Source organism: Melanostigma gelatinosum (genome assembly GCF_949748355.1).
Source record: "Melanostigma gelatinosum genome assembly, chromosome: 20".
Classification (NCBI taxonomy): Eukaryota; Metazoa; Chordata; class Actinopteri; order Perciformes; family Zoarcidae; genus Melanostigma; species Melanostigma gelatinosum.
In genome coordinates, this window is record NC_136653.1 from 5613341 (window position 1) to 5641271 (window position 27931).

Genomic DNA, 27931 nt, shown 5'->3' on the forward strand with positions numbered 1-27931 from the left:
ACTTGCATTTAATTTCAGTGGGAACAGTGCTGTTGGTAACCCTTTTTGACCAGTGCGTCAATGTTTGGTGTCAGTGTGGTTGTGGCAATTCTCAGAACAGATCTGAGGTGTTCAGCAGTTAACTGGGATCTTACACGGTATTTATTTATTTATTGCATTTATTGCATATTTTATCATGCACTTACTTAATAAGCAGTCGTTTTTTGACACAGAGTTGTTAGTGTAAAGGTTAATGTCTGTGATCTTTTTAGCAGTTTGATTCTGTGAAGGGATCATACAGATATTTAACTGTCACATGTAACATGGTCAGAGCTCTGCTCTGTAAAGTCTTTCCTTGTCTCTCCCCCCTGTGTCACGGTGTGGGTGCATCTCACTTGCGTCAGGAAACGTATCAGAATACCCTTATTTTATTGGTTAAACTGCATCACGTGACGTGATTTACAACGCATTGGTCTGTGTTTTTCCTGCACAGATGAACAAGTGCCGTAAATGCTGGAAATGAGCGTGAATAACTCCACTGCATTAAGCAAAGCCCCGCGACCCACTGAAAACGGGTCCGCGACGAACCACCAGTTGAGAATCACTGGTCTGCAGGATCGTGAGGAGCGGTGAACAGCTGTTTGTGTGGCGTGTCTTCCGTCTCTTCCCGTTTCCTTTGCCTACATTCCCCTGGGTCCTAAGCCCCTCCCTGTACAGCTTCTTATCACCCTCTTTGCACCAACGTACATTTATAACAAATACCACGCATATTATGGTAATCAGCGTTGCATATGTGTCAAACTCTATCGGCGCATATCCGGTCTGTCTGTGTTCATCCTGCATCGCTCTATTCTGTTCTTTAATGTAACGTTACTGGAGGACGGAGCCTCTCCCAGCTGTTAGCAGACTGTTGTGCTAGCAGGCTCGCGAGCGAGCTGTACCCAGCATGCAGTTCGGCGGTGAAATTTTATAAATGTACAATTATTAGTGTTACAAATTGTTTATGTGTCACAGACTGTTGTGTGCTGTGGTGTTTTCTCTGTTAAAGAGCGTTAGTTGTGGGTTGTTAATTGTTGTGTTATGAAGTTATGACCATGACTAGAGTTCCCTCTCAATACATATAAGACAACTAGCGCTGACAGCAGCAAAGAATACATTTAGCTGCCTGTTGAAAGCAGACAGCAGTTGTTTCGGCTATGCATTGGTATAATGGTGTGTGAAGAATTCACATCATGCTGGAAATAAAAAACCGGTATACTGCCCAGCCCTAGTCTTTATTATAGTTTGGGCAATTTTGTACCAATATCTACCGTTGGGCCTTTTAATCCGGCCCGCGGGCCGTAGTTTACCCATGCCTGATTTAGATGGTCCAGTTTTGTAACGGATCCAAAACACTGCACAGAAGTTGATGAAACCAAAATACATTAAACAAGCATGTCGATGTTCATTTTAGTTAACGAGGACACTGTCTCAAAATCTTTGCCAGCAGAGGTAGATAATTCCATATATTTCCAATGCAGCTAGCTTCAAGGATTTGTAATCCATCTCCTCTCTCCTCCGGTACCCATGTACGCAGGGAACAGCTGGGGATGATGTAACTTTAGCTCAGAGCAGCACATGTCTGTGTCTGCCTTTTCTATCCTCCTCTCATCTCTCCCTCCTTTTATTTGTGTTTTTTAATAGTTCCGACTACACACATGCTGACACACACACACATACACAGACACACACACACTGGAGATGAGCTCCTGTCCAGTAAACTGTCACGCCTAATCCCCCTGCGCCGTTGTCGAGAAGGATCAGTCGTCCCAGCTACCGTTGACAGCATCGCGCCGTCGATGTTGTTGTTGTTGCTTTGGATGATGACGTCGCTGATGCACACTGGAGGATTAATCCCTGTCTGCATGGTGATAAACACTCTCCAACAGTGTTTATGTGCTCTCTCTCACACACACACACACACACACACACACACACACACACACGTATCTGCACCTTCGCTCACCGTGCAACTCAGGCATCTGGGGATAGAGGATTACTCCAAACTTTTAGCACACACAGCAGAACGAGGTTCTTATTGGGATTAGCTAATGGCATTCTAAGAGAGACTTGGATACACAGTATATGCAGCGGCTGCTTTCTATGTGTAAATTGGGATATCTACATCCTGGAAGTTGGCAAGTGTGAAGATGCACTTGACGAAAGATCAACATTCTTGTTGATTTTACACCATTGAGCAACGTCCTGGATGATTTGTGAAGTGTTTGCGTATGGTTATGTAATCCTGAAACCTGTTGGAGCCTGAGACTGATCGGCTCCATGTCTTTCCGTCTCAGTATTCCCCTTTTCTCTGTGAGCTGTCTAAAACGGACAAAGTCAAATACTAACAAGAACCACATTGACTGACGGGGACACATCCCTCTCTATCTCTCTGTCTCGATCATTTCATTTCACACCGTGAGATTTCCCACATTATTGCGTTAAGGATTGCACAATGATAGCTGCTTGCCTATTTTAACCAGGATGACGCAAAGGGAGAGACAACGGGGGAAGGAGTGCGCAGGGATGGGTGATAAGCCAACGTCCCCATTGAGAGGGAAACAGAGAGGAGTGTGTCCTGGAGCGGCCTCCCATTCCTAGACTGCTTGATGAATAGCCGCGACGGATCAATAGATGGCGGGATAGATAGATGCATCAGAGAATGAACTAAAGACATAATAGGCTGCGATGGGGGGAGGGCAGGGGGTTGGATCGGAAAAATAATAAGATTGGATGAAACATCCAGAAAACATGTTTCAACAAAGGTTAAAATCGGGATGCAGAGCGCTCGAGAGCAGAAAGGAGAGGATTGCGGAGGGATTTAGTGTGAACACAGGATAAAAAAAACAGGAAGTGGAGATTGAGATGATAAGATTGTCTTTTCATCGGAGCTCGACGTGCCACGACCACTTTCGAAAGGGAGCGCATTTGCAGGAGGCGTTTGTATTCGACAGTTTTCCATTTCTGCGACAAAAAAATAAAATAAAAAGGCCAACAAGCAGACGTTCATCCGTGCTTTATCACAAGGTCATCTCTGTGGGCTGAGGCCGCTGTGTTTCCCTTTGTGCAGAAATCAAAGCGATGCACACAAGCTATAGATAAGACAGATTCCATTTTGACTTTCAGTCACACTGAGGCTGATTGGATAACAACATTTCTTTTTTTGAAAAAGAACAGCTTGGCCCCAGAAAAGAGTCACTGCCACTGCATACCATGACTGTAAGCAAACACCCAGTCTCACCCGAGGGTGACTTATAAGGCCTGGTATGCCTTCAAGGGCCTCCAGTCATATCGGTGAAAACTATGTAACATAACGCAGCGTGCAAGCTAGATCCGCCCACAGGAAATGAGAAATTCCAGGCTTTATTATTTTCTCACCCTTGCCCCCAAAAAACGAGCCAAAGAGGTTAGAAAAACACGCGGTCACCAGGAGCAAAAATACGGCCCAAAGGTATTGGGCCTTTGTTTGGCCGGGCACTCGATAACAAGAGTGACGATTGGCAGAGGGAGGGGATGTCGAGACGGGCTCCACATCGATCAGCCGATTGATTGATGGTTCCGGGGAGAAAGCTCGGCTCCCCGGCATCGATTGGCAGAACGCTTTGTCATCGACGTCCAATCCTGTAGCTTGATTGTACATTCAAAGCGGCCGTCGTTTTGGGTGTTTTTAACCAGCCAATAGGAAAGGGATCAATCTCCCGCTTCCTAGCAGGCGACGGTGCCGGCGTCGTTCACGTGGAGCAGCAGTTTAATAAAAACAGAAGAACAGATGAAGAGAGAGGAGAGAGGAGAAATTGAGGAGCATATGGTGTCCTTGCAGGTTTATTTTCGGGTTGCTACTCCTACTGGGTGACGAGGAGGAAGCGGTTAAAGCTGTTTAAATAATAATGAAGACAAAAGAAACTGACAACAAAATGGAATAATAACAAAACCGACTCAGATATGCTGGTGACTGTTCATCTACTAAACAGCAAAAGAAAATAAGAAACACACTTTATTTGCTTGATTTACCTGATTCTATTTCCTGCCTGCTGTCCATTTTTTATGGCAGGCAGCAACATATTCAACTTCATACTTCCCCAGATGAAGAGGAATATCTCCTCATTGTCCACACATTGAAATGACAGTGTATATTTTTCAAAACGTTGGTAAGGACGGCTTATGTTGGCTTGACAAAGTTTTAAGAAGTTAAGAATTTCTGACGTGGCTTCAGATATTTTTAAATGTTGCCAAAGTGTTTTTAGAAAGTGAGTCAACTTCACGTTGACTGTCAAGGGTGTAGGTCTGATAAGTCAGATAGCGGAGAAGGTCTTGGCCCCATTAGTGAAAAAGAAGTGTAACATCTGCATAGAGCAGGATTTGCCTCCTTTGTCTTTTTAAATTGGATGAGGTAATTGTTTCCATGATGTCATAAACCCATCAACTAAAATATGGACAAAGATAAAAACTGATATCTAATCTTTTTTGTTTTTGTCTCCCGCTTTTGTCGCTCTATCTCAATCGAAAGGTGACCGAGAAAAGTAAAATAATTCCTCATTCTTTCAAGGTTTTTGGAGCTTTTCAGGAAACCTCCCTTCATCACGCAGCATGTTCTTCAAAGATCTTCCATCTCTCCCTCTGTCTCTATCTCTGTCCCCCATATGTCCCCTATCTCCCCCACTCTGCCGCTGCCTCGCTCCATCTCTCACAGAAAATAAATGGGAAGAATCAGAAGCTTTTTCTTACCACAGGAGCAGATCTTTATCATTTACTGGAAGTGTGTGTGTGTGCGTGTGTGTGTGTGTGTGTGTGTGTGTGTGTGTGTGTGTGTGTGTGTGTGTGTGTGTGTGTGTGTGTGTGTGTGCATTCTGAGGACATCCAGCATGGCTACATTTGGGCAGGCATTAGGAACAGTATTGATGGTTGGGTTACTGTAAGTAGAGGAGTGTGTGGGAAGACAGGCGATAAAACAGACACACACACACACACACACACACATTTCAAGGGTGCTGGAAGAACTCACCACCTTGCTGGCAGTTTATCTCAAGGGTGCTGTTTGACAGTTGACATTACATGATGAAACACTATGATATGATCCGGTGCAAAGGTCAGTATAAGACTCTACACCAGGGATTCCCAAAGTGTGGTGCCTCTAGGGGGTGCGCGAGAGGAAAAATGTAACAGTGGTCTGATGGTGTAATAATTAACATTAAATATCATTTAAAAAAATGCACTTCAGCTCCTGCTGCCAGACTGTCTTTTACGTACACACTAACTAGCCTAGCTTGTGCAGCTAACGTCAGCTAACTTCATTCATTCAGCAACATTCATGCAAATATGATAAACTGGCTGAAATCTGGGAAACTGTCAGGTGGGACATCTGAAGCTATCAGTCATAAAAGAGGAGAGGGACAGAGAGAGAGAGAGGAATCGGAGGCGAGAGGTGCGTTGGGGAGAGACCGGGAGAAGAAATCGAGCCGGAGTCAGAGGAAGATGAGACCGAGGAGACCGAAAAGGAGGAAGGGATAGCACAGACAAATCGGGAGCACATAGGCCCATCGCGGAGTCAAGGTGAAAAAAGAGGAAATATGATGAAAATGATCTGAGTCTGGGCTTCACGGGGATTGCCAACGCAGATTGTCCAAAGCCACAGTGCGTGGTGTGCAGTGAGGTTCTGGCTAACAGTCTGAAGCTCTTATTTACGTCGCCACCTGAACACCAAGCATGTCAGTGCAAGTCAAAAGCCCCTTACATGTTTTATATCGAAATTGGAGGAGTTACAAAACAGCCAAAAACAACTGCAGTCTCATTCATGTGTTGGGTCTATAAAAACGCACTACGGGCTTCATATCTGGTCACAGAATAGCAAGAAAGGGGCTACCGCACATAATCGCCGGACGTGTGCTTGCCAGCTGCCAGAGAGATGGTGGAATGTATGATTGGAGAGAGAGAAGCAAACAAGTTGGACGTGATCCCGGTGTCCAACAACACTGTCGCGCGCATCGATGCTTTGTCCGAAGACATCCTGGCTACATTAGTCGGTCGCGTGAAGAAGAGTGAGTTTTACTCTCTGCAAGTAGACGAGCCTACAGATGTGGCCAATCTGGCCAATCTTCTGGTGTACGTCCGTTACCTTTTCGAAGGCGCGGTGCAGGAAGATTTTTTTGTGTTTTTCATCTTGTAAACAAACGCCACGCGCGAGCAAACTGTTCTCTCATTGGTCCGATTTTTATGCGGCTTTAAATGGGCTTCGTTGCTTTTTTTTTTTAAGGTGGGGGGGTGGGGGGGATTGGGGGTGCGTGAACCCGGTCGGGATGTAGAAGGGGGTGCGTGGCCTAAAAAGTTTGGGAACACGATCCAGTCTACACGATCCAGTCCAGGAACATGATGCAAAAGATAGATCTATGTTGTACATTGTATGAGATATGATAATACATAGAGCTCAGTAGGTTCAAGGAGCAGCAGTCCTGTCCCAGCCTGTGATTGGTGGAGGTAGTCGGTGCTGCAGAAAAACCTGACGGGACAAGTGCACACACTATTCAGGGATGGAAAGGATACTGCCATATGAATAATATTCTGAGAAAAAGACGAATAACATTCACATAGGGAACAGAGACCGTTGACTTGATTTCGTCAAACTCATCTCCGAATCCAACCTTTGCGTCCGGATTGTGCACGGGCAGGTGGTGACTTGAGTTAAAAACCCGTAGAGGGAAAACATATTCCAGTGTGTAAGCTCTTTACTAAAGCCACAGCTGCCAGTAATAAGGGAGGGGAGATGTGCAGAAATTGTCTTTATGGCAGAAAGCCACAGAGTTTATGGGAAATGTAGTTTTAAATTTGGGGTACTAATAGCTGTGACAATAATGGCTAAGTGTCTTGATCATCTCTATACGAGTGAATTTGCTAGATACAGCAGCTTTATAAATATCGTAAATATCTTTGGTGGTTACACTCTGTGTTGGTTTAATTTTCTTGCCACGAATGCCGCCTTCGAGAGCGATAAGGGATTCAAATAATTGCTTTCACAAAGAAAATTAAGTGAAGAGAAAGAGGCGATATTACCGTGCGTTGCTGCACACCAGGCTGCCACTAGAAATAGACGGCCGCCGACTGACAGCAGCATCAACTTCCACGTGGGCAGCGGTACTCTCTTCCGCCTCCACACACACACACACACACACACACACACACACACACACACACACACACACACACACACACACACACACACACACACACACACTCTTCGGAAGCGCTCACACACATTTCGTGAACCTGGGGAGGCTCGCCCTCCCACCAGTCAGTCAGATGCTTTCATAACCTCGTACCCATAATCCTTAGCAAACAGAAAGTGTAAACAGGCCTGCCTCATTCGGAGGACACACATTTGTATCACTCTTCAATGAATGTCACTGGTGCCTTCAGTGACGTGTCATCTGTTTTTGTATCGAAAGGACGAATAAGCCATGTTATTATCAATGTTTTTAGAAAAAAAAAAAAGATGCTTTGGCACTCATGCTTCCAAAAAATGTCCCCCTTTGTTACTATTTCAATCTCTCAAGGCAGTCACTCATAACCTGTAAATTAGACACATCCACATCTCTGTAAATATCAGATCAGTAGTTGTCACTTGACGATGCTCCTTTTGATCATTTTATTTTACTCCACAAAAAACTTGAAAATGTCACGGGAGTTCACGGGTAGGACCCAAACGCAAGACCACAGGAGACAGAGTCCGATGTAACAGATTTTATTGTGAAGGTGTGGAGCCCGTGGTCCGACACCGGAGGGCTGGTAGCTCGACGGTGTGATGTCCCGTGGCTCGACACCGGAGAGTACGCAGATCGACCAGTACTCTACACCCGTAGCAGAGAGGAGAGAGATTAGTTCGGGAAGATACAACGGGGTTCAACTTACGGAACAGCGGCGGAGGCTACCGAGGCAGAAGACAATACGGACTGACAACCCAGGCCTGCAAGACCAGGGTTCATATGCTGCCGGGTAACTAGTAGGGGTGGGGGAAAAAATCGATACAGCATAGAATCGTGATATTTTGCGTGGCGATATTATATCGATACACGGACGCCAAGTATCGATACTTTTATTATATAAACTATTTTTAAAAAATCAAAAAAAATCAAATCAATTGCTTTTTCAGTCCACTAGATGGTGCTGAGGTGTTTTCTGGGGAGGTCAGCAGAGGTGCCGGGTCTGCGTGCGTGATTGGTAGGAAGTTGGTCGAAACAAAGATGGAGACCTCAGAGATAAAACATGTTGTTGACACAGTTTTCCTTTGGGGACATAATTTGAAGTTGAAAAAACGAATAAATCGCAATAAATGTTATCACAATACTCAGAATATCGCAGCATCGTGAAAGTATTGCGATAATATCGAAGTATCGCGATACTTTGATATTATCGGGATAATAACGTATCGTGACCCAAGTATCGCGATAATATCGTATCGCGAGATCTCTGGCGATTCCCCCCCCCCCCCCCTAGTAAAGAGCCAGATTGTCCGCAGTTGTGCATCCATCAGGGCGGTGGCAATGGGAGGTGGCTGGAGGCAGGCCCGAGAAAACAACACCAAGCACATGGCATAACAAAACAAACAGGGGAATGACAGACACATGAGGAGTGGAGATTGGGGGGGAAACAGAGGTTAACACACAATGGGTCAGACAGGGATCCTGACAGAAAAGGCTTCCTTTTGTGAAAAAGATGTTGCAGTTGGAACAGTTAAACTATGGATATGACAGAAGTTGACATTTTTGTCGAAGTGACAGTTGAAATACGAATCCTGAAAGAAGTCGAGAAGTCGGCTGAGACGACGGTGCTTACAGAAGGTTCAGTTAAAGTGTAAGCACTGAGGGAAGTCGAAGCATCACTTGATGTATGAGTGCCGAAAGGAGTTGAATATCCTGTGAAAGTTCGATCACTGTGAGGAGTTTAAAATCTCATCCGAAGTGTTGGTGACAGGCTCAGCTGGAAGTGGGAGTCATGGAGGAAATTGCTGCCAGTTCAAGGGCAGAAGCAGAAAGATAATGGCTTCAGTTGAAGGGTAAACACCCAAAGCAGTTGGGAGTAAATTGTGTCTGAGCTGTGAATATTTTGGGAATAGTGTTTTAGTTGTCGTTGTTGGTCAAAGAGATGACGAGATGTTAACTTAAAACGTCTGTTGATTTGTAACCAGTGAAAGTGGTTGAATTGTCAGAAGTGTAAGAGATGAAAGGACGTGTGAGTGGTACAAGAAGTCAACATTTCAGCTGCAGTGGAATCAGTTGAAATGCACCTAAACGTCAACTTCTTTCAGCACTTCCATTTTAACTTGTGTTTTTACTTTTCTGTATTTGTATTTTGACTTCCACTTCAAATCTGTAGGAAGCATCAGCAGAACATTTTCAGTCGGCAACTGTGGAGAAGCAGTGAACATTTCCCTTTTTCCCCAAGAAGAAAGAAAAAAGTTGAAGATTTATTGGGTGTTGGGTCGTCATTAGTTTGCTTAACTTATATTTTCCTGTCACCATTACCACTCCGACTAGTTGACTACAAGCTGAGCTTAGAAAGTTTCCTCCAGCCTTTCTGTGGTGTAGTAACATTGCAGTTTGCTGCGTCCACAGACCCAGCTGCAGAAGTGTGTGCGAAGCATTGCTTGCGAATGCATTATTAATGATTAATGATCACAACGAAAGTGTACACACATCCCCGTCTCGCTCACAGGTGCTGCACAGAGATAAACACGACAAGAATAAAGGATGTCCTTTCCTTGGCAACCCCCCCCCCCCCCCCCCCCCCTCTTTTCGGCTGGTTTATTTCCTTGAGTCCACAGAAACGGACAACATTTGGATCCCTGGCAACATTCCACACACAGATTTGAGTCTCTGGCAGTCTCTGTAAATAAATAATTACTCCAGGTTACATATGTTGCTCCCATCAGCCGGGGTTGTGTTCTCTGACAAGCTTGTGAGAATTAAGTGTAATAGATTCAACAGCACAAGTGTTGCTCAACCAATGTCAACAGCCGAGAGGGAGGGAGGGGGAGAGGGAGAGGAGAGGGAGAGAGAGAGAGAATAAAGTTAAATTGAATATCTCAACAATATTTATTGTCAAATTTCACATTGAACTGGATGAATTATAAATAATGCATACTCTAATAATAAATACATGTTCTTTTCTTATTTCAAGTAAAATAAGGGCTGGATTACAAAAAACAATACATAACAGAAAGCTTTTGAAAAATGTGACTCTTAAAACAAAGAGATATTGGTCATGGACTGTATTTGTGGTTTGTCTCACAGAGGCGCTTCACATTGTCACTTTTAATAAATACCACGGTCTCTGAACATATGAGACGCCGTTAAAACCAGGACAAGACTACACTTATGGCATATTACGACATCTAGTCTGATATCGATGATATAGATATATTAACCACGCCCTAGCTAAGGACTTGTCTTGACTGAATATTGGCGGTAGGGTGCAACTTTGTATTTGTTGCAGATACAGTGTCTACCAACAACGCAGGAAACCTTTCACGCCAACTTGGTTCCTGGAATTTCACATGTGAAAAACCTTGGTGTTTATACTTGTGGTACCATAAGTTGATTTGGTGAAATGAATCAAGTGGCCCACTGTGTGCTTCTGTTTTGTCCTGTGTGTGTGTGTGTGTGTGTGTGTGTGTGTGTGTGTGTGTGTGTGTGTGTGTGTGTGTGTGTGTGTGTGTGTGTGTGTGTGTGTGTGTGTGTGTGTGTGTGTGTGTGTGAAGCAGCGAGGGTGCGAGTGTCAAGCGAGCAGAATGCAGCCATTATACTTTGGCTGCAATTTCTTCACAAATGGTTGCTCTGTCAAGTCAGGCACACAGCTCTGTTTTGACAGCCAGCAGAGAGCTATGTGTGCCCAGGGCCCTCTGAGCCAGGCACTGACTGCACTACTTGGGCTGAGATTCACTGGCCGCTTGTCAGTACAGCACGGCACTCGTGAGCGGCCGATGCTCTCAATGCCGCCTCTCTGGACTCCCACTTCACACATCTCTCCAGCTTCCTTCAGGGTGGAGGGTGTTCTGATTTCTGATGGCGTAGCGGCTCAGAGAGGAACAACATCCAGGGTCACAGAATTGTGAACTCCACCTCCGCTAGTGGATAACTGCTGATTTACTCCCTGTTCCTGCTCTCCACTGTTGAACCCTCAGCCAGTGTAGTTCAGCCTTTTCTGGATCCCCTCCCTCTATACAACATTTCTGAGATTCTGCATGAACATTACTTTAACACAAATAATATTTGTATTGACTCTACTGTTAATAAAGATTGTAACCTTGCATGTTGTAATAATTGACAGGGCATGACAACTAGTTAACAATCGCTTGCAGGGAGCGGTAGTGCCAGTAGTACAAACCTAACCTAACATTCACAGTTCAACTGTATGGAAAAGCTCTGAAAACATCATCCGCTTTTATATAATTAGTCGTGTTGAATAGCATCCAGCTGAATCCAGTCAACACATTCTGAATATGGCAGTGGTGTGGAAGAAGGTGCTCTTAAATTCGTCTCAGGGCCTTTTGGGGGAACACCAGTATGAAACGGTTTGGGACCACTACCCTACTGCCCAGAATGGTTTCTATTAACCCCTTTTGCATTCACTTCACCTTGCAGCACAAATGTTTTTTCCAAGATCATTACTGAAAGTGCAGCGTCACGTCAGCCACCCAAGGAGTTGTGGGAGCTGAACAATGGGAAACATTTGAGGTCCTCGGGGACAAAGAGAGTGCTTATGCTCACTTGGACTTGGACGGCAGCACAACAGCAGTGAGATAACAGTCCCGGCTTTGTTTTTCCAAAGAAAGGGTGGAGGAGTTAGAAACGGTTAGCCTCTGCCGGGCTTTCCCGTCTGTACAATCGGAGGTCGTTAGCTTTGTTAGCGGGCTTTCGCTAGTTCACGATGTTGACACGGTGATGGCGTGGCGGAGGTCGGTGAGTTTTTCAGAAGCATTTTGAAAGAAATTACATAACAAACGTCCAACAAGCTGAGGGGGGAACTTGCGTAAGGGTTCGAAGGAGAGGGAATCCAACAAGCAGACAGCCGAACGGTCCCCCGCTCTCGTAGCTGACGTCGGACGCCATTTATTGAGCGGACCACAGGCGCTTAGTTAAACGGTAAGCAGCAGATAGGGTTACAGGCCCCCAGAGGCCTTGCGCTGACAACCTGAGCTATTATTGCAATTGAACAGCGGTGTCCAGGGCCCCATATCTGATTTGCGGGCCGGTGTGCGTTTGTCTCTATGTGTTTATGTCTGTATTCCCACGTCACGCGTGTGCCCCCCAGCCGGCAGATGGGCCGCAGCAGCACCAGCGGCATACGCAGGGAGCCGGTAAATTGTGGAGAAAGGAGCAGGTTTCTAATCACAACCCCTGTTTACTTTACTGCAACCCTGTGGGGAAAGACAGAGAGAGGTACGTCTGATTGTAAATCTCCAGTGACTCTTCTCCTCCGCCTCTTCCACTTCATCTTCCCTTTTCTGTGTTTTTTTCTTGGCTACACTGTCTCATTAGCAGCAACCTTGACCTACCCTGAGGAGAGAGTCGGCGAGAGCATTTTATGCTGCTGGTCACTGCCCACTTAACATGAAAGAACACTGGGGTTTTTACATCAAATGTAGCTTTTATGATTAATTAATATGATCAATAGCTGTTGGAAGCATTCTTGACCAAACCAGTGAAGGGCACAGATGAGAATGATGAATCACAGTATGATAATAAATTGTTGGACTTCCTTTTTCCCCCCACAAACAAAAATTCACAGTTGCCCTCGGTGGGTTATCACACAGCTCTGTAATGTATTCCGTCTCCTGGTATTGTCTTCTTCAGCCGCATGCCACCGCTGAAGCCCGCTCGCTCTATTTTCTGCGTTATTTGTTTGGGGCTGAGATACAGCAGGGGTGATGTTACAAATGCAGAGGTCGAAGGTCACGGTTCCGTAATTCATCACCACCATCTTTTGTTATTGCAGGAACATTAGAACGCATCGCAACGTAACAAATAGTCCCGAGCCTTATCGCTTTCCCTCGCCTCAGTTTTTCCCCTTCTATTTATCATCCTGTTGTTTCCCCCCACACACACACTTTTCTTCCTGCAGTTATCAATCTAAACACCCTTTCTCCTCAGTTTACCTCACCTTTTTTAATTTCTGTATTTATCTACTCTTTATCGACTACTTTTTTTCTCTTGCTTATTTCCACCATCCCACTCACATTTACCTCTTTGTGCCTCTCATCCTCCGCTGCCTGCCTCGACCCCTCTCTCTCCCTGTGCAGGCTCCGTATATAAGTCCAGCCGATAATTAGCCAGGCAGTGCAGACCTCCTCGGCTTTGTTTGTGGCCCCGGGGCCACAGGATGTCCCCGTCTGTCACAGCGTGACTTACATAAGCAACCAAAACAAAGTGACGACACTGACCTCAAACGTCCCCAGGAGGAAGAAAGGCTGACTCAAGATAGAGGGACAGAACGAGACGGAGATGGAAGTGTAATGGCAAAATATATTTAAACCATGTGCTTCTAATCAAATGTATATTTAATTGTCTGCTGTGCAAGAATAGAAAGGGCAGAGACTAGTAAAACACGGCCCGCCCTTCCTGTGAACTGTCGATAACACAGAACCACCTGATGCCTGGTTATCGGTTTCTACTTGTGTCAGTTTCTAAAGAAAACTGAACCATTTAGATCAGTTATCTGGGAGGCCTACATATGTGGGTTGAAGTCAGTCTTGTATCATGTACATGCAGACTCCGCTTGTCTTTTGCTCGTCTTGGGTGTAACTTTCTGTATGTGTATAAATGACGTGTGCAGCGATCAGTCGAAGAAGCCTTCCCTCAGTGCACTGAAATACGTGTCTGTGGAAACTGCTCTCCTTGCTTGCAAGCAAATAAAGAACAAATAACTTTGATTCTCTCAAGACGCTGTTTTTTGACATAGATTGAAAACTTTGACTCTTCTCCCGATTGATCATAGAAATCTTCCATTACAGAAGACATTCCTTCCCTTTGCTCTGATGTGACCAGAGCTTCTGATGTATCTGACTTGCACTGGCACAACTCTCCTGTACTTGTACTGCATTTGTCTTAAAATAAACAACCTTTATCATAATTGTTAAAAGCATCATCATTCTTTACAGTTTCTTGCTTTTTTGTACAAAATGTACTTAAGTTATTTCTTTAAAAAACATGCTTTCTTATGATGATTATGATTATGATTTTTCTTGATAACATTTTTTACAGTTATGCATTAAATACCATGGCAGTCCCATTCAGTCTTGGTAATTACAGTATAACACAGTGGTACAAACTCCATTCATGCTAGATAAGCTCACTGTGATGCCATGTACAGTTATGGGTTGTACAGTGCAGTCAGGTCTATGGAGGCCCATATAGTCCGTTTGTATGTACAACTCGGCACCTGTCTCCAGTAGAAATATACATTTCAATTCAAATCTCAAAACCCTAAATCTTGCACACGGATGTGTCGACTGACATTTATGCAACCATGTATTGAAGCCTAATGCAGAAGTGTTTTAAAGCCTCCATTCACTCCCATTACCTCTAGCTCAGCCAATACATTAAGGTCAATGAGTTTTTGTATTAAAAGAAGTGTTCAATTTCAAATTCAAAGCAGTGTACGAACCAATCACTTGCATTTCTTACAGGAAATTCTTCTGCATATTTCAATGTGTTGACAAGTTGTTGCACCAGCATTACATCTACCCACCAGTTGCGAGAGACCACAGTTACATTTTGGTACAATAATTGCACTCACTAGCCTCTGTACCACAAAGAGTTTTGACAATGATATTCTGATTGCTTCACTGCTCACAAGCAGAGAGACGGGTCTCCGGCTGCAGAGCGGTGACCCTGTTTCCTCCACAGGTGATTCCTAACTCACCGGGCCCTTCCTCTCCCTTCTTTATCTCCCTTCTCTTCTGCGCCTCTCTTTTATTTGCTATAAACTCCTTTCTCCAGACACAATATTGCCGGCTTGCATAGATTGCGCCTCAGTTTCTGCACTTTTTACGAGCCATATTTTTATTGGAAGAATTTCGCTGGGGGAGTAGAGCTTTCACATCAAAACCCTGGATATTAATGCAGTCTATCTGTCCTTTCACACCCGCGCAAACCGGGGCCTTTACATCAACCGTTACTAACACGCACTGACATTTATACAGTCAAATATCCTCCGTGAGGTTCCGATAGGACCGATTCTCTGTGGCAGTCTGGCCCGTGCATCCCTAAGCATTGTACTGTATGGGCGAAGGAGTGATCCGAATCACCGTCTGTATCTGCTGATGCGTTATTCATGTGACAGATTTGCAGCAGATAAGTGCCTCACTTTAGTAGGGAATGCAATGAATAAGTGATGCTCTTTTTTCATTCCTTTCGAGTCTCTCGGTGTGATAAGAAAGAGAGAGAAAGGTAAAAGGAGAGATGGCAGTGGACGGACAACCTTGAAACAGAGATCAGGTCAAATTCCCATGGGAAAAAGCTTAATGTTTTTACCAAAGTTTATCGTCTTTAAATGTGTGGTTTTAAATCCCACTATATCGCAGCTTTGCCGTGACATTCAAGGGTGGAAGACGGTCTCCTTTGAAGTCAATTTATTTTTCAGGCATTAGATGTCTCCTTGGAATCCCATTAATAGCTTCCCACAGACAGCCAGTGTTCGATCATAAATTATACATAAGGCATAGCAGTCTAACCCTAATAACCCATGAGTTTCCCAACAAGAACGATGAGTTTCTTCATGGGTTGGACTCGACATGTTGGGCGAAACATCAGAGGGGAGGAGTGGTTTCTGTTGTTGTTTTGGTCCGCCGGTGACGTAAGTTGAAGAATTTGAATGGGACACGGAGAGGGGCGGCTCTAAATCCCAAATACCCAAACCTAATGCAATTGGTATTGGGTTGGGGCGTGGCTGTTGGCCACGGAGGGCTTCGGGGTCAAAAGGTCAACCCAGTGTGGTCATCGGCTTACCACAGGTATAGACTAATTACAGAGTGCAGGGTTTTCTGTGCAATATGAGGGGGAGCGTGTGTGTGTCTACATGAATGTGTACATGTGTACGGGCCTGTGTAATATGTCCCATCAGTGGCTGTGGCTCGCTACATAATCCACTCACGAGGTTCATAAGTAGTGGATTATCAATGCTCACACACACATACGGACAGGTGTTTGGATACGTATTGTTGAGAGGGCTGCACATGAACTACTTTATTGTCTAACCATGATCTAACCCTAAGCTTTTCTCCTGAAGGCTGTTTATTTAAATGAGCCAGTGCAAAACTTGGCTTTTATTTTGAAAGGAAACACACTGCCAATGCCAATTAGAACATGTGCAACTTGTGAGAGATGTGAAATACTACCAATGAATTTACTTTTTATGCACCGCACTCAACAGAGACCGCTCTCTCCTTTTTCCTCTGTCCCCTCCTCGCTCTTTCTGTTTCCAGGTAACGATTTGTTCCTGGTGGCGGTCCACGAGCTCGGCCACGCACTGGGCCTCGAACACTCCAACGACCCCACGGCCATCATGGCTCCTTTCTACCAGTACATGGACACCGACAACTTCAAACTGCCAATGGACGACCTGCTGGGCATCCAGAAGATTTACGGTAAGGCCTCCTACCCCTCATATAGATGTAACTACCAGTCCACTTTAAGTATTATTAATTCATTTGAGTTTCATTCTAGAGTTTTATTCTAAAGCACAGATCTGAGACCTGAATTTGAGATCACCGTAGGTGAGTGCTTCATCGTCAGAGCACCTACATATTCCTCACCGACACACATTCGGAGTCGGCAGATGCTGGTTGCAGCGCTTTGTCGACTCGTAAAGCCGATGTAGCTCTGGGGCGGGTGTATTAGAAGTGTGAAAATTGAATTTGACGTTAATAGATTTATGTAAGCATCAGTGTAGTCTTCATTTTTTTACGCTCTCAGAGTTGAATGAGTGGTACATCAGGCCGGATGTTGCCAAGACCTCAATCTAGACATGTGCTCTCTTTAATGTGATTTGTTGTGGAGGAACCCACAATTTTTTGATCCAGGAATTTTTTTTAGTCGTCTTCTCAACCTCAGTTTGACATCCGAGTTCAAAAACAACTTGGTGGGAAGTGACAGTATTGTCCCGTACAGCTGTCGAGGCTGTAAACCAGTCACACTCCGCTGAGATGACTCCGGTCTGTCACACGAATGGCTGCACACACACACACACACACACGCACACACACACACACACACACGCACACACACACCAAAGAACCTGCCATCTGCTTACATGGTCAGGGCACGTCCCTCTGGGAGTGACAGACCTGGGCAAGCGATCAAATCTCTCCTCATCCCTACTTGCGTTTAACTCCTCTCCGCTGAGGCCCCTCCCTCGTCCTCACCGTCGTACCGAGGGTTGAAGGGCAAGACAAACGATGGCAACTCCTCTCTCTGTCTCCTTTTCCACTTCCAGCAGCCGTCGGCCTCCTTTTTCTTCCTCGTGGCAACAGCGCTGTGGAGGCTAAACAGGGACAATGGTGGGAGAGCTGCACAGTTTAGATGATTTAGAAGAAGATTCACATAATTAAGTGGTGTAGTAGTGTAAATGGGAGGGAAATGTTGAATTTAGGACTTTTGATCAACAGTCAGTGGGAGCCAGGCAGGATCCCACAGTGAATTGTGGGAAGAAAAGTTCTGATAGGTAGGTTGAGCTTGTTATGGAGGATTCACTCTCACACTTTTGGACATCTAGCTGAACTCTTTCTGTGTCTTACCTTAGCGCTGAGGTCATTGTAGAAAAAGAAAGGCTGGTGGTTGCAGTTATTCCTCATATTCTTTATTATAACCCCATAATAATTACTTATGAATAATTAACAGCCTGAGCATCGCAACGTTATGAATGAAGCTTCAAACTGTTCGGCACAGCCCAAGTTATGGTCGGATATGATTTGGATTGCGATATTAAAGGAGATAAGATAATAGACGTTAAACGGAACGCAATGCTGTGATATCTTTTTGCACCGAGCACAGACTTTTAAAAACGGAGCATTTGTTTAAAAAGAGGAGCCATTGCCATCAAATGGCTTTTTTTTGTTTGGATATTTTTAATTATAAAAATCACACTATTTTATAAATGTTTATTCACAAAACTTTAACTGTATTGCTTACAAAAAGCTTAAAGGTTCCATTATTTCAAAGCTCCATCACACCGTTAGCCACACCACAGCCTCTTGGCGATCAGATCGCCTATCGGCTATCTTGAGTGAACACGATCGGGCGATATGAAAAATAAAAACTCACCGACCCTCATAACAGCGGAGTGCTTTGGTTCCACTAATCTGGGATCTTTTTCAGGGGATTTAATTCAGTCAGTGAACGGAGTCTCTCGTGTGGACTCGCTGATGTGTAGCAGCGCGGTGTTCCCTCTTAATCCCACGATCAGCCTGTGTCAACTAATTTGATGGTTTTATCTCAATTTATTTGTCTCATTGCTCGCCATAGATCGACTCCTTCAGCTAAACGATCAGTAGCTCGTTCAGTTCTTTTTTTAAATCCTCTTTTCACTCGCTGACTTTTAAATCACTTGTCAAGCCATTAAATCATTCATTCATAACTCCTGGATGTTTACAGTTGCTTTCGAGGTCATTATTTATCCATGCCACCATTACTTATTGATACTTTTCAATGGGGGGGGGGTTTGCTTCTTTCATATTGCAGTCATCTACTCCTGCATCTGTTGGCCCCAATCAACACATGGCCACTAATATCCTGGTTTTCACAGTAACAGTGTGTTACTCTTGCGTCGTTTATTCATCCACACAATTCACTCGCTCTGCCTCCCTCCTCGCTCTGTTTTCCCCCTGCATGTCTCCCGCCCTCCCTCTCTCTCTCTCTCATGTAAATCATGAATGTGAAATGACGCTGAGCACGCCCGGGCCTCCACTTGGGAGGAACTTTTATTTTTATCTCTACAGTATATTTCAAAAGCGTATGCTTTTTATGTCTGTTTTATTCATCTTAACATATCATGTTATGCTTCGGTGAGCTGAATACTTAAAAACTTGGCAGTGTTAAAGTCCACCCACTGTGTTTCGCATGACGTCATGTTGTTTTTCCATCTTCTGCTCTGTCTCTCATGTGTTCTTTTCTTTATGCCGTCAACTCCCTGTCGCCAAATTTCCCCTTCACACCGTACCTTGTCCTCTGGCGTTGCGTTTTACGCTACAGGTGGGAAAAAATGGAACTTGGCTAGAACGTCTGGCTCTCCCGCAAGCTCAGGTGGCTGGTTGGCGGTCAATGGCACAACAATATTGAAAGTGGTTCACCCTTAATTTGCATGCACGTTTACATCCTTGCATATCGAAGAACTCTTGTCCGTATAAACAAGTTTTCCTGCTCGCTATATCCCACTCTACTTGGGGCTAATGTAATTAGGAGTAGTGATGTACACACTACTAGTCGATTAGTCAATTTAATGTTGCTAACCCTCGCTAGTCGGCACCAGAAATACTAGTTGGTTAAACTTATAATTTTATTTATTACACATTTAGATTACATATAGATATATGCTGTTCCTCCTGCAGCATGTTTTACCTTCTAGATTAAATTGTGAGTCTTTTCTTACTTTTAAGACTAGTTTAAACTGCCATGTAACGGTCAGGGAAATTAGTAAAGGAACATCCCTAATTGGGAGAGCCCGAAATTTATATATTTAAATCTTAAATTTGTTTTCTGCTTTGCCCCATATTCTCTTGCTTGATTTAAATGAGTAGTTTAAGAAAGAAGAAAAGATCACCACTCTCTCGCTAGAGGCAGCAGCTGGTTAGCTTAGCTTAGCATAAAGACTGAGAACAGGGGGAAACTGCTAGCCTGGCTCTTTATTACCGACCACAAGCTGTACATCTTTAGCGTACAGACACGAGAGTGGTATCAATCGTCTCGTCTAACTCTCAGCAACAAAGAAAAAAAATGCATTTTCCAAAATGTTGAACTATACCTTTTAAGAGATTTGGTACATTTTGTTTACAGTTACCAAAGGAAACTGCTGAAAAACTCAGACTTAATACCCTTCACATGCATTAATCTGCATTCCTTGCAATGTGTTTGAAGTATATTGTCGTTCTATAGAATAACCAGGTGTGGTCCAAATTAAATCACTTGACCCCAGAGATTTCGGATGTCGAAATGTCTGGTCTGTATGTGTTGCAGTGATATGAATGAAAACAAGTGAGGTATTTTTCTCTCACTTCCTCCAGGGCCTCCTGATAAGCTTCCCCAGCCCACCAAGCCTTTGCCGACGGCGGCCCCTCCCCGCTCCCACCCTCCATCAGACCCCCGTAAGCCAGACAGGCAGACACGACCCCCGAGGCTGCCCCCGGGAGACAGACCGTCCAACCCCAACGCCAAACCCAACATCTGCGACGGAGGCTACAACACCCTCGCCATACTGAGGAGAGAGATGTTCGTCTTCAAGGTTAGTGAAGAGACTGCGATATCAAAACAAACCTGGGGCATTTTCACATGTTGTTTGTTTTGAAGAGTCTTTTTTTTTTAGCCCCGGAGCAGTTCTACCCCAAACTTAGATCTCTTAGCGGTGTGAAACCACAGCAATCAGTCTTTACGGGCCAAAACAACCTTGTGAGATCTTGTTGGAAGGGTAGTTTCATATTTCCAAAAAGCAACAATATATGGCTGAAGAGAGGTTTCTGGCTGTAACATATAACGTAATAGTGTGATAAATGCAAACAAAGACAGCCTCCCCCTTTGATTCAGGTTTGATTCACGTTAGTGGAAAGGTTGACACTGTGTAGAAATATGGTGGATTCTCCTCAATTATGCCTGTGTATTTCAGTGCATAATTAAAGCATATTATGTCTAAAGGGAGCTTTTTCCTTATTACTTTGGGCCAGTGGAGCAGGAATTAGACAAAATAGATATTCCACTGCAAAAAAAACCCACCATGCCATGCACAGAGCATCACGGCTTTCCTTTCTACCAACAAACTCAGCCTGGTTTTGATTCCTGTGTCACAGAAAAAGGTACGCATGTCCCTTAATGCATCTTTATCCTTGGTCTAAGCTTGTGAATACCAGACCTTGGCAACATGTGCTGAGGAACAGATACAAACCTTGGGGCAACAGAAAGATGTCCTGTGTTCTCCACAGAAAGGAGAAAGAGTGCCTCCGATGCTTTGAGAGTGTGACTGTATTTTTCTGAGATTATAAATAGATGGTATTCAATGGTTAAAAAGAAGGCTTGTGGAGCTAGGGGGGAAAAAAACATTTCTCCTCTCGGCCCCCTCTCTCTGAGCGTGTACTTCAATAAATCCAGCTTGGAACCAGAGCTGCTAAGTGAAGGTATTTAACCAAAATTAGACTCAAAACCCCTCCTGTCTTTGTTTTTTTTTGTGAAAATACTGTCCGCTTGTTACAATAGTCTGAGTACAGCTCCCGTCTCTTTCACATGGTGCCTGCGGTGGCTGTTGTCATCCCTCATTAGTCCCAGGGCAGTAGCCTGGCCTAACCAAGTGACGAGGATCATGGGATTTTTGCAGAGCACCGAGATTAAAAAAAAAGGACGTTCAGCTATCAGCCAAACTTTTTCTGAGTTTCGGAAGTGAAGGATACGAAGCCAGTTGTGCTCCAAATACACCTCTAGTGTATCTGTGTGTTTTGACATTTGAAGAATAACTTCTGTAGTTTGAACATGCCGATCCCTCTACTTTAATGGGCCGTAACGACTCAAATGCTTTGACGTTGTGCAATTAAAACGTGTCATTAAAAGTTCATAGACTTCTTGTATCTTGTATGGATTTTCATACAAGATACAACTGTAGCTCATAGTAGTTGATAGTAATAAAAACTCCCACAGTCCTTAGTCCAAATGAGTCTCTTTGGAGGCCGATCCACAGGGGCCACCCGGGTAAATTGCTCTTCAGCATAAACAGCAAGGCTCCCCCTCTTTGTTGAAACTATCTGCTTACTGCAGCCAGATTTCCAATTAATACTGTAAATGAAATGCACCGAGAGATCTGATGTTTCCTGTGAAGCAAAGCTGCATTCATACTGTTTCTATGATCTGTTTGTAAGCTTCTGAACCACAGGAGCCAAACAGCAAGGCTCCCCCTCTTTGTTCAAACTATCTGCTTACTGCAGCCAGATTTCCAATTAATACTGTAAATGAAATGCACATGATTACCTCATGAGCAAAGGGGCAATGAGGTAGTGTTGCACTCAGATGGGGTTTAAAAAAAAAAAAAACATCCAAAGGATACAAACAGACATGTCCTGTAATCAATTACAAGCATTTTATGTCAAATTTTGCAGTCGTAAATCCGCTGTGTTCCCATCATTAGGACCACCGGTGATATTACGACTCAATAATGATTTGCTCGCCTTTTTTTCATAATCCACATTTCAGCCAGCGAATCAAATGTGAAATCCATAAAGGATCACAGCTCTGTTAAGTGTTGTTTCACGGGAGGAGCAGGTGGTCCTCATATTTCTTGGTTCTCAATGAGTGGTACGCCAACTGAAGGTATCATGTTAATGGCTTCCATCCTCCTGGTGGATGAAGCTGCCCAACTGTAAAACGGTTGATCTGGAATCCTAATTGGAGATGTTTGCGTTTCTCCAGAGCGCGATATATTCCCTTTAAAGGATGCCAAGGTTTACGTATCGGTCTAAAGGCGAGTTAAAAGGATCGGCTGACAGGAAAGGGAATGATTTACAGCTCGTGCATACTTCTGGTTTCAGTTTTATTTGACTTCATGTGTCTTGTTTCTGCCATTTGTATGGGCGATTTCTTCTCTTTTTTTTGATTTATACAATTGATTGTCCTCTTGGTTACTTCACGGTGTACGTCCGTTTGGCCTGAACCGCTTGGCTACTCTCACCATCCCCTCCTGATTGTTTTGGAAGAGCAAAGTCAAGTCAATGCCAAGTCATTATTGCAGAGATCCCAGCAGTCTCACGGCTCCCGAGGCCCACAGGTGGTCCAGCAATGTGAAGTAAGGGGGGGGGGGGGGTTAGAGAGGAGACTTCTTTACGAGAGTTGATCTGGTGAAATGCACCGAGAGATCTGATGTTTCCTGTGAAGCAAAAGCTGCATTCATACTGTTTCTATGATCTGTTTGTAAGCTTCTGAACCACAGGAGCCAAACATTGAGATCCATATGTCAGAATTTGAGCACAATTCATAATGAAACAATAAAATAAGGCAAAGGGGAGAGTGTCACGGTCCGTTGGATGTTTACAGACAAACACCTCGTTCATGACTCATCTCTGAAGATTTCTTCAGTCGAAGTATATTGAAGTCTACAGATTTGTAGATGGGCTCCAAAACCATTCAATGTCTGCTTTTAGCAATATACAGGATGGCAGGAAGTTCTAGACTTCCAGAGCCCTTTCTGAGATAGTTAGTCATGATAATGATATGCACTAGGATAGGCCGCTGCATCCACACAACCCACACTGGTGAAAGCAGGCATCTCACTTTGCCCTACAGGGACAAAAGTTATTGTTTTATAAAAAAATATTGAAATGTTCCACTTTCAGAATCACAAAGTAGTGCGGCTCATCAAGAACAGCTGAGAAAAACTGTTCCATATGCAAATATATGCAGTCATGAAGGCAAATGTATTGGGTATTACAGCAGGACTTAGACGTTTGGTTTTTATCAGGGTCAGGTAAAACATTAAGTAGTGGAGCAAATTACAAATTTAGTAACTTCTATGAAGTTGGCAGACACACAAGATGCTGATTCTATAAAAGAAAGTAAACCGCTGGATCCTACACTTCCCATAATGCAACCCAACAGTGTCGTCAAGTTTAAAGCCCTAGCCGCGTTGACCCTCATGACGTCATCAGGGTGATTCTTTCAAACTTGGGAAAGCAGCAGAAGACATTATTCAACTGATTCTTTAAATTCTCTTTGAGACGTGTGAACTGAACTTCATGTGTAAAATCAGTTTAGTGTCTCTTTAACTGCACAGATAATGTTGCACTTACCAATAACGGAGGTGAAAGGTTGATTATTTATGTTACGGATTGCAGATTTTGGATTGAAGTTGAACCTTACTCAAGGTAGTTGTCTTTCAGATTGTCCAATATTACATCAAGAAAAATAATAACAAATGCATCAGATTAGGATCTACATTTCCTGAACGAGTGCAACTCTAGCAGATGAACAGTCGGAGCAATGAGCATTGCTCCCGACAACGCTGAGCCATGCCTGATTTACTCGAGGCCCGTTAATCTACAAAGGCCGGGTTTGGAGTCATGCTTGTCGAGGTGCTAGTTTTACAGCCGATCATTTTTCTCTCTGCTGCGGTGACGGAGGGTCGTTTCGGGTTCACGCAGTCGTCCGTGTGTCCGGTGTCACCAGCGAATGCCTCTGTGAAATTACACAGCTACCTCTTTTATGACTGCAGGCACTTGCGGGTTCAACTTTCGGTGAACTCTCACACCATATGGCATCCCATTGGAGACAGAATCACTCAAAAAAAACATGTATATGCATGTGTACATGGACTTGCTTTTCTCATTTATAATAGCGGCTAATTATGCCGCATGGTACGCCTGCTCAAACGTTTGTAGCTGCGACCGTTGCACTGATGCAATTCTACCGGCCTACAGTCAGCTGTGATAGAGAAAATGCCACCCTCCTCCTCCTCACCACTAGTCCTACGCTCAATCACAAGGGTCTTGCCAGTCAGTGAGAGACCGTCATTCCTCGATGCGGACGGATTTAGAGCAGGGGATTCTGGGATGCCGGAGAGTGCCTTGCGGTTCAGGAGTGGCCTCTTGGAAGCCGATGTTGGAGACGAGCTTTGATTCCCACGTCCATTAATGAGAACGCAGTCTTCCTCCTTTCTGTAACTGGGAGGAAAGAGATGGAGAATCCTGCAGCAGCGGGGCGTCTGAGTGGTCTTAGAAGAAGACGTGAAAGGCTTTTTAATGCTATTGAACTGCCCGCTTTGTTGATATTTATTGTATAATTACGTCTTGCCTCATGTTTAAATTGTAAAGCCGCCGTATAAGAAGGAACAGCAATGGAAAGAATAAGCTGCAGGTTGCAAAGGTGAACCGGTGCTTCCCGCTGTTCTTGCGTTTCAACAGTTGCACTTGTGTTAATGCGGTTTGGAGACGTGTTGTTCTAGTCTGCTGTTTGTACAGAAGTAGCTTTCAGCTGGGCAAACACACAACTCTCCTGCAGCTATTTTCCTCAGTGAAAGGCATCCTGATGGATGCTGTGTTGTCAGGCTTCAACTCTAATCCTTCGAAGCCTCTGAATTATTTACACCTGCATTCTGCTCTCAGTGAAGCCAAGAAAGGGTGTGCGTCACATTAACCGAGCGAGAGATCAGCGGCACTGTCGTCCTAACACCGCCGTCTGTCATATTCTCACCTCTTCACTCACACAGACACACAGAAGACGCTCACCCGGAGGTTGACCTGGATTACTGTGATTGTTGACACACTTCAACGCATTTTGATTTTCTCCAATCGACATTATGGTTCTATGTTCTCCTTCTTATATGTTTTATCATCTGCCAGTAGCAGAACTTGAATGCTCTTGAATGCTACTTCCAGTGAGTCTCTTGATAAGTCTTATTCTTCTCTGTCAGAGAAAGCCCTTTTCGTTTATTTGTAGACTCTGATGAAGTGTAATCCTTAGAAGCTGATAAATAAGAGTTCAGGCTTTTAAAATCAAAGGTGATGAGAAGAACTGCAGTGTATATGTGGGAGTACATTTAACATAAAATCAGTGTGCAAAGGATGACAATGTTATCGATCACATGAAGTAGATTTATGGCGTTTAGTGTTTAGCAGCCTACAGGCCATACTGTATGATTGAAAAGTGCTATTAAAATGTTTTTATATCTCTTAGTTGTCAACACTGGAAAAAAGGCCACTTCAAAAATAAGTAAAAAAATAAAACAGGTTACAAGGTTTTTGCATGTAAACAGGTTAAAAATGAGCTTGGTAGGATTTCATGTAATAAGGTTTAATATTAAGGCCTTTCAAGAAAGTAAGAGATCTTGAGATTAACACGGATTTGTTTCAATTTAGCAAGCCAGAAACGTCATGCAGTAAAGTGATTGTTGTACATAGAGTACAAGTACAAGAACCCGCTGGGGAAGCTCTGCCGCTCGCTGACAAAAACTCATCGGTCGATGCAGGTCCACCATTTATACTCTTATAGAGAGCGCGTGGTAATTCAACCGTACGGCTCTGCACGCGTGACAAAGCCTGCGCTGGCCTTGCTCTCAAAGCAGAGAACATAACCAGTTTGAGACACAACATTTCCAAACTTCTGCTCAGACTATAGTCGTGGTGATTCTCCTAGATGTTCTTGTCATTGCAAAAGTGATGGCTGAAATCTTCTACAAGCGAAGTGCGCCTGCCTGAGCTTTATTTTCAGAGCGGGAGAAAGAACATTTTCTCTTTTACGAAGTAAAAAGGATTGAAACGGGTCCAGTTTCACAGTTTGATCTGTTTTCAATTAACTGGGCCGCGTACAGAAGAAAAAATCCTGAACAATTGAAATCTGTGGGGGCAGCAGGTATAGAGCAAGCAGGGGAGAGGAAGTGAGCGGCAATTGGAATGAGGGACATGGGGAAATAAAAAAGAAAGAGGCGGAATGGAGTCCAGGGAGCGAGGAGAGTCCCACAGAACCAATTGGATTAGACAGAGAGAGAGAAAGAGAGTGTTTGATGAATGGGCTGTTTATTTAGCTTTCACTATGAATGAGGCCGGGCGCGATGATGTGTTGTCTCCCCCTCTTCTTCATCTCTGTGTCCTTTGCTGTGAGGTCGGGCTTTTTTGGACCCGAGCGCTCGGCCCACTTGAGGGGGGGCACGCAATTGTCCATCCATTGCCAAAGGGTGGGACGTCTCGCTGCGTCCTAATAGCTTTCACAGCTGGGTCTCCCCTCGGCCCCCATCTGTCATCAAGTTTCATCCAACATCAAAAAGACACACCTTCCACTTGGCCGCTCTCATGTTACACCCCCCCCACTCCGTAGGAAATCAGAGACTCTTGGCTTCTCATAAAGCTCCTGGCTATCACTTTGCCCCACGGTAGTTGATGTTTTTTCCAGTATGTTCTTCAAGTTCTGCTTGCGTAGCGGCAGTCTCGTGGGCTTTCCTGTCAACCCGAGAGAGTACATGTGGACCTTAAAGCCGTCACGGCAGCAGCTCGAGTCGGTCGCCGCCATCGGGGCTTTGTCGTAAAAGAGCGGGAAAGCAAGGAGGGTGGGCTCGGTTCACCTCCATCAGATGTTCTAATTTACCGCCAGCTGTGTTACAACATGCAGAGTTCATTTCATATTTTTTCCCTGGGTCAGGGCAGGTCGATGTTTGGTGTCACTAAACTCTTAATGTGACCTTAAGCGTGCTGGTTTTCTGTTTCCTAACGGTGTCCTCTGTTCTCTTTCAGGACCACTGGTTTTGGCGGGTGAGGGATAACTCGGTGATGCCAGGATACCCCATGCTCATCAGTGTTTTCTGGAGAGGCCTCCCGCCCAAGATAGATGCCGTATACGAGAACAGCGATGGCAAGTTCGTCTTCTTCAAAGGTAAGCTCACATGCTTCACCACAGTTTAAATATTGCCTGTATTATTCTTCCACAGGAGTTGTATATGGCTGTCACGTTGTATTTTCCTATAAACTGTCTTTTCAGTACCTAGCATGTGTTTTTCTGTGTCTGTAAAGCAAACAGAGGGTTTTTTATCTTTAATAACTGCCGTATGTTATCATGCTCACTCAAAGAACGGCTTTGATGGTATCTGTACGTTGGAGTTTAGTGCAAATCTGTAGAGTAAAGCAATGTTTTGCCCACTTGGTTGGAAAATCCGCTATAATCCAGCAGTTTGGGTTTTTAATAACACTGGTGCTGGGAGT

General features: G+C 44.3%; 1 protein-coding gene across 2 annotated transcripts in view; it reads left to right on the forward strand.

The window, feature by feature from the left end:
* mmp16a (matrix metallopeptidase 16a (membrane-inserted)) overlaps positions 1-27931 on the forward strand; it is a gene marked incomplete at its 3' end in the record, with an annotated part of 79379 nt that overhangs the window by 43228 nt on the left and 8220 nt on the right. For both annotated transcript variants that reach the window (XM_079291964.1, XM_079291965.1), the window contains 3 exons: positions 16490-16651; positions 20282-20499; positions 27467-27605. In XM_079291964.1, coding sequence (XP_079148090.1) covers positions 16490-16651; positions 20282-20499; positions 27467-27605 — 519 coding nt within the window. The remainder of the gene's footprint in view (positions 1-16489; positions 16652-20281; positions 20500-27466; positions 27606-27931) is intronic.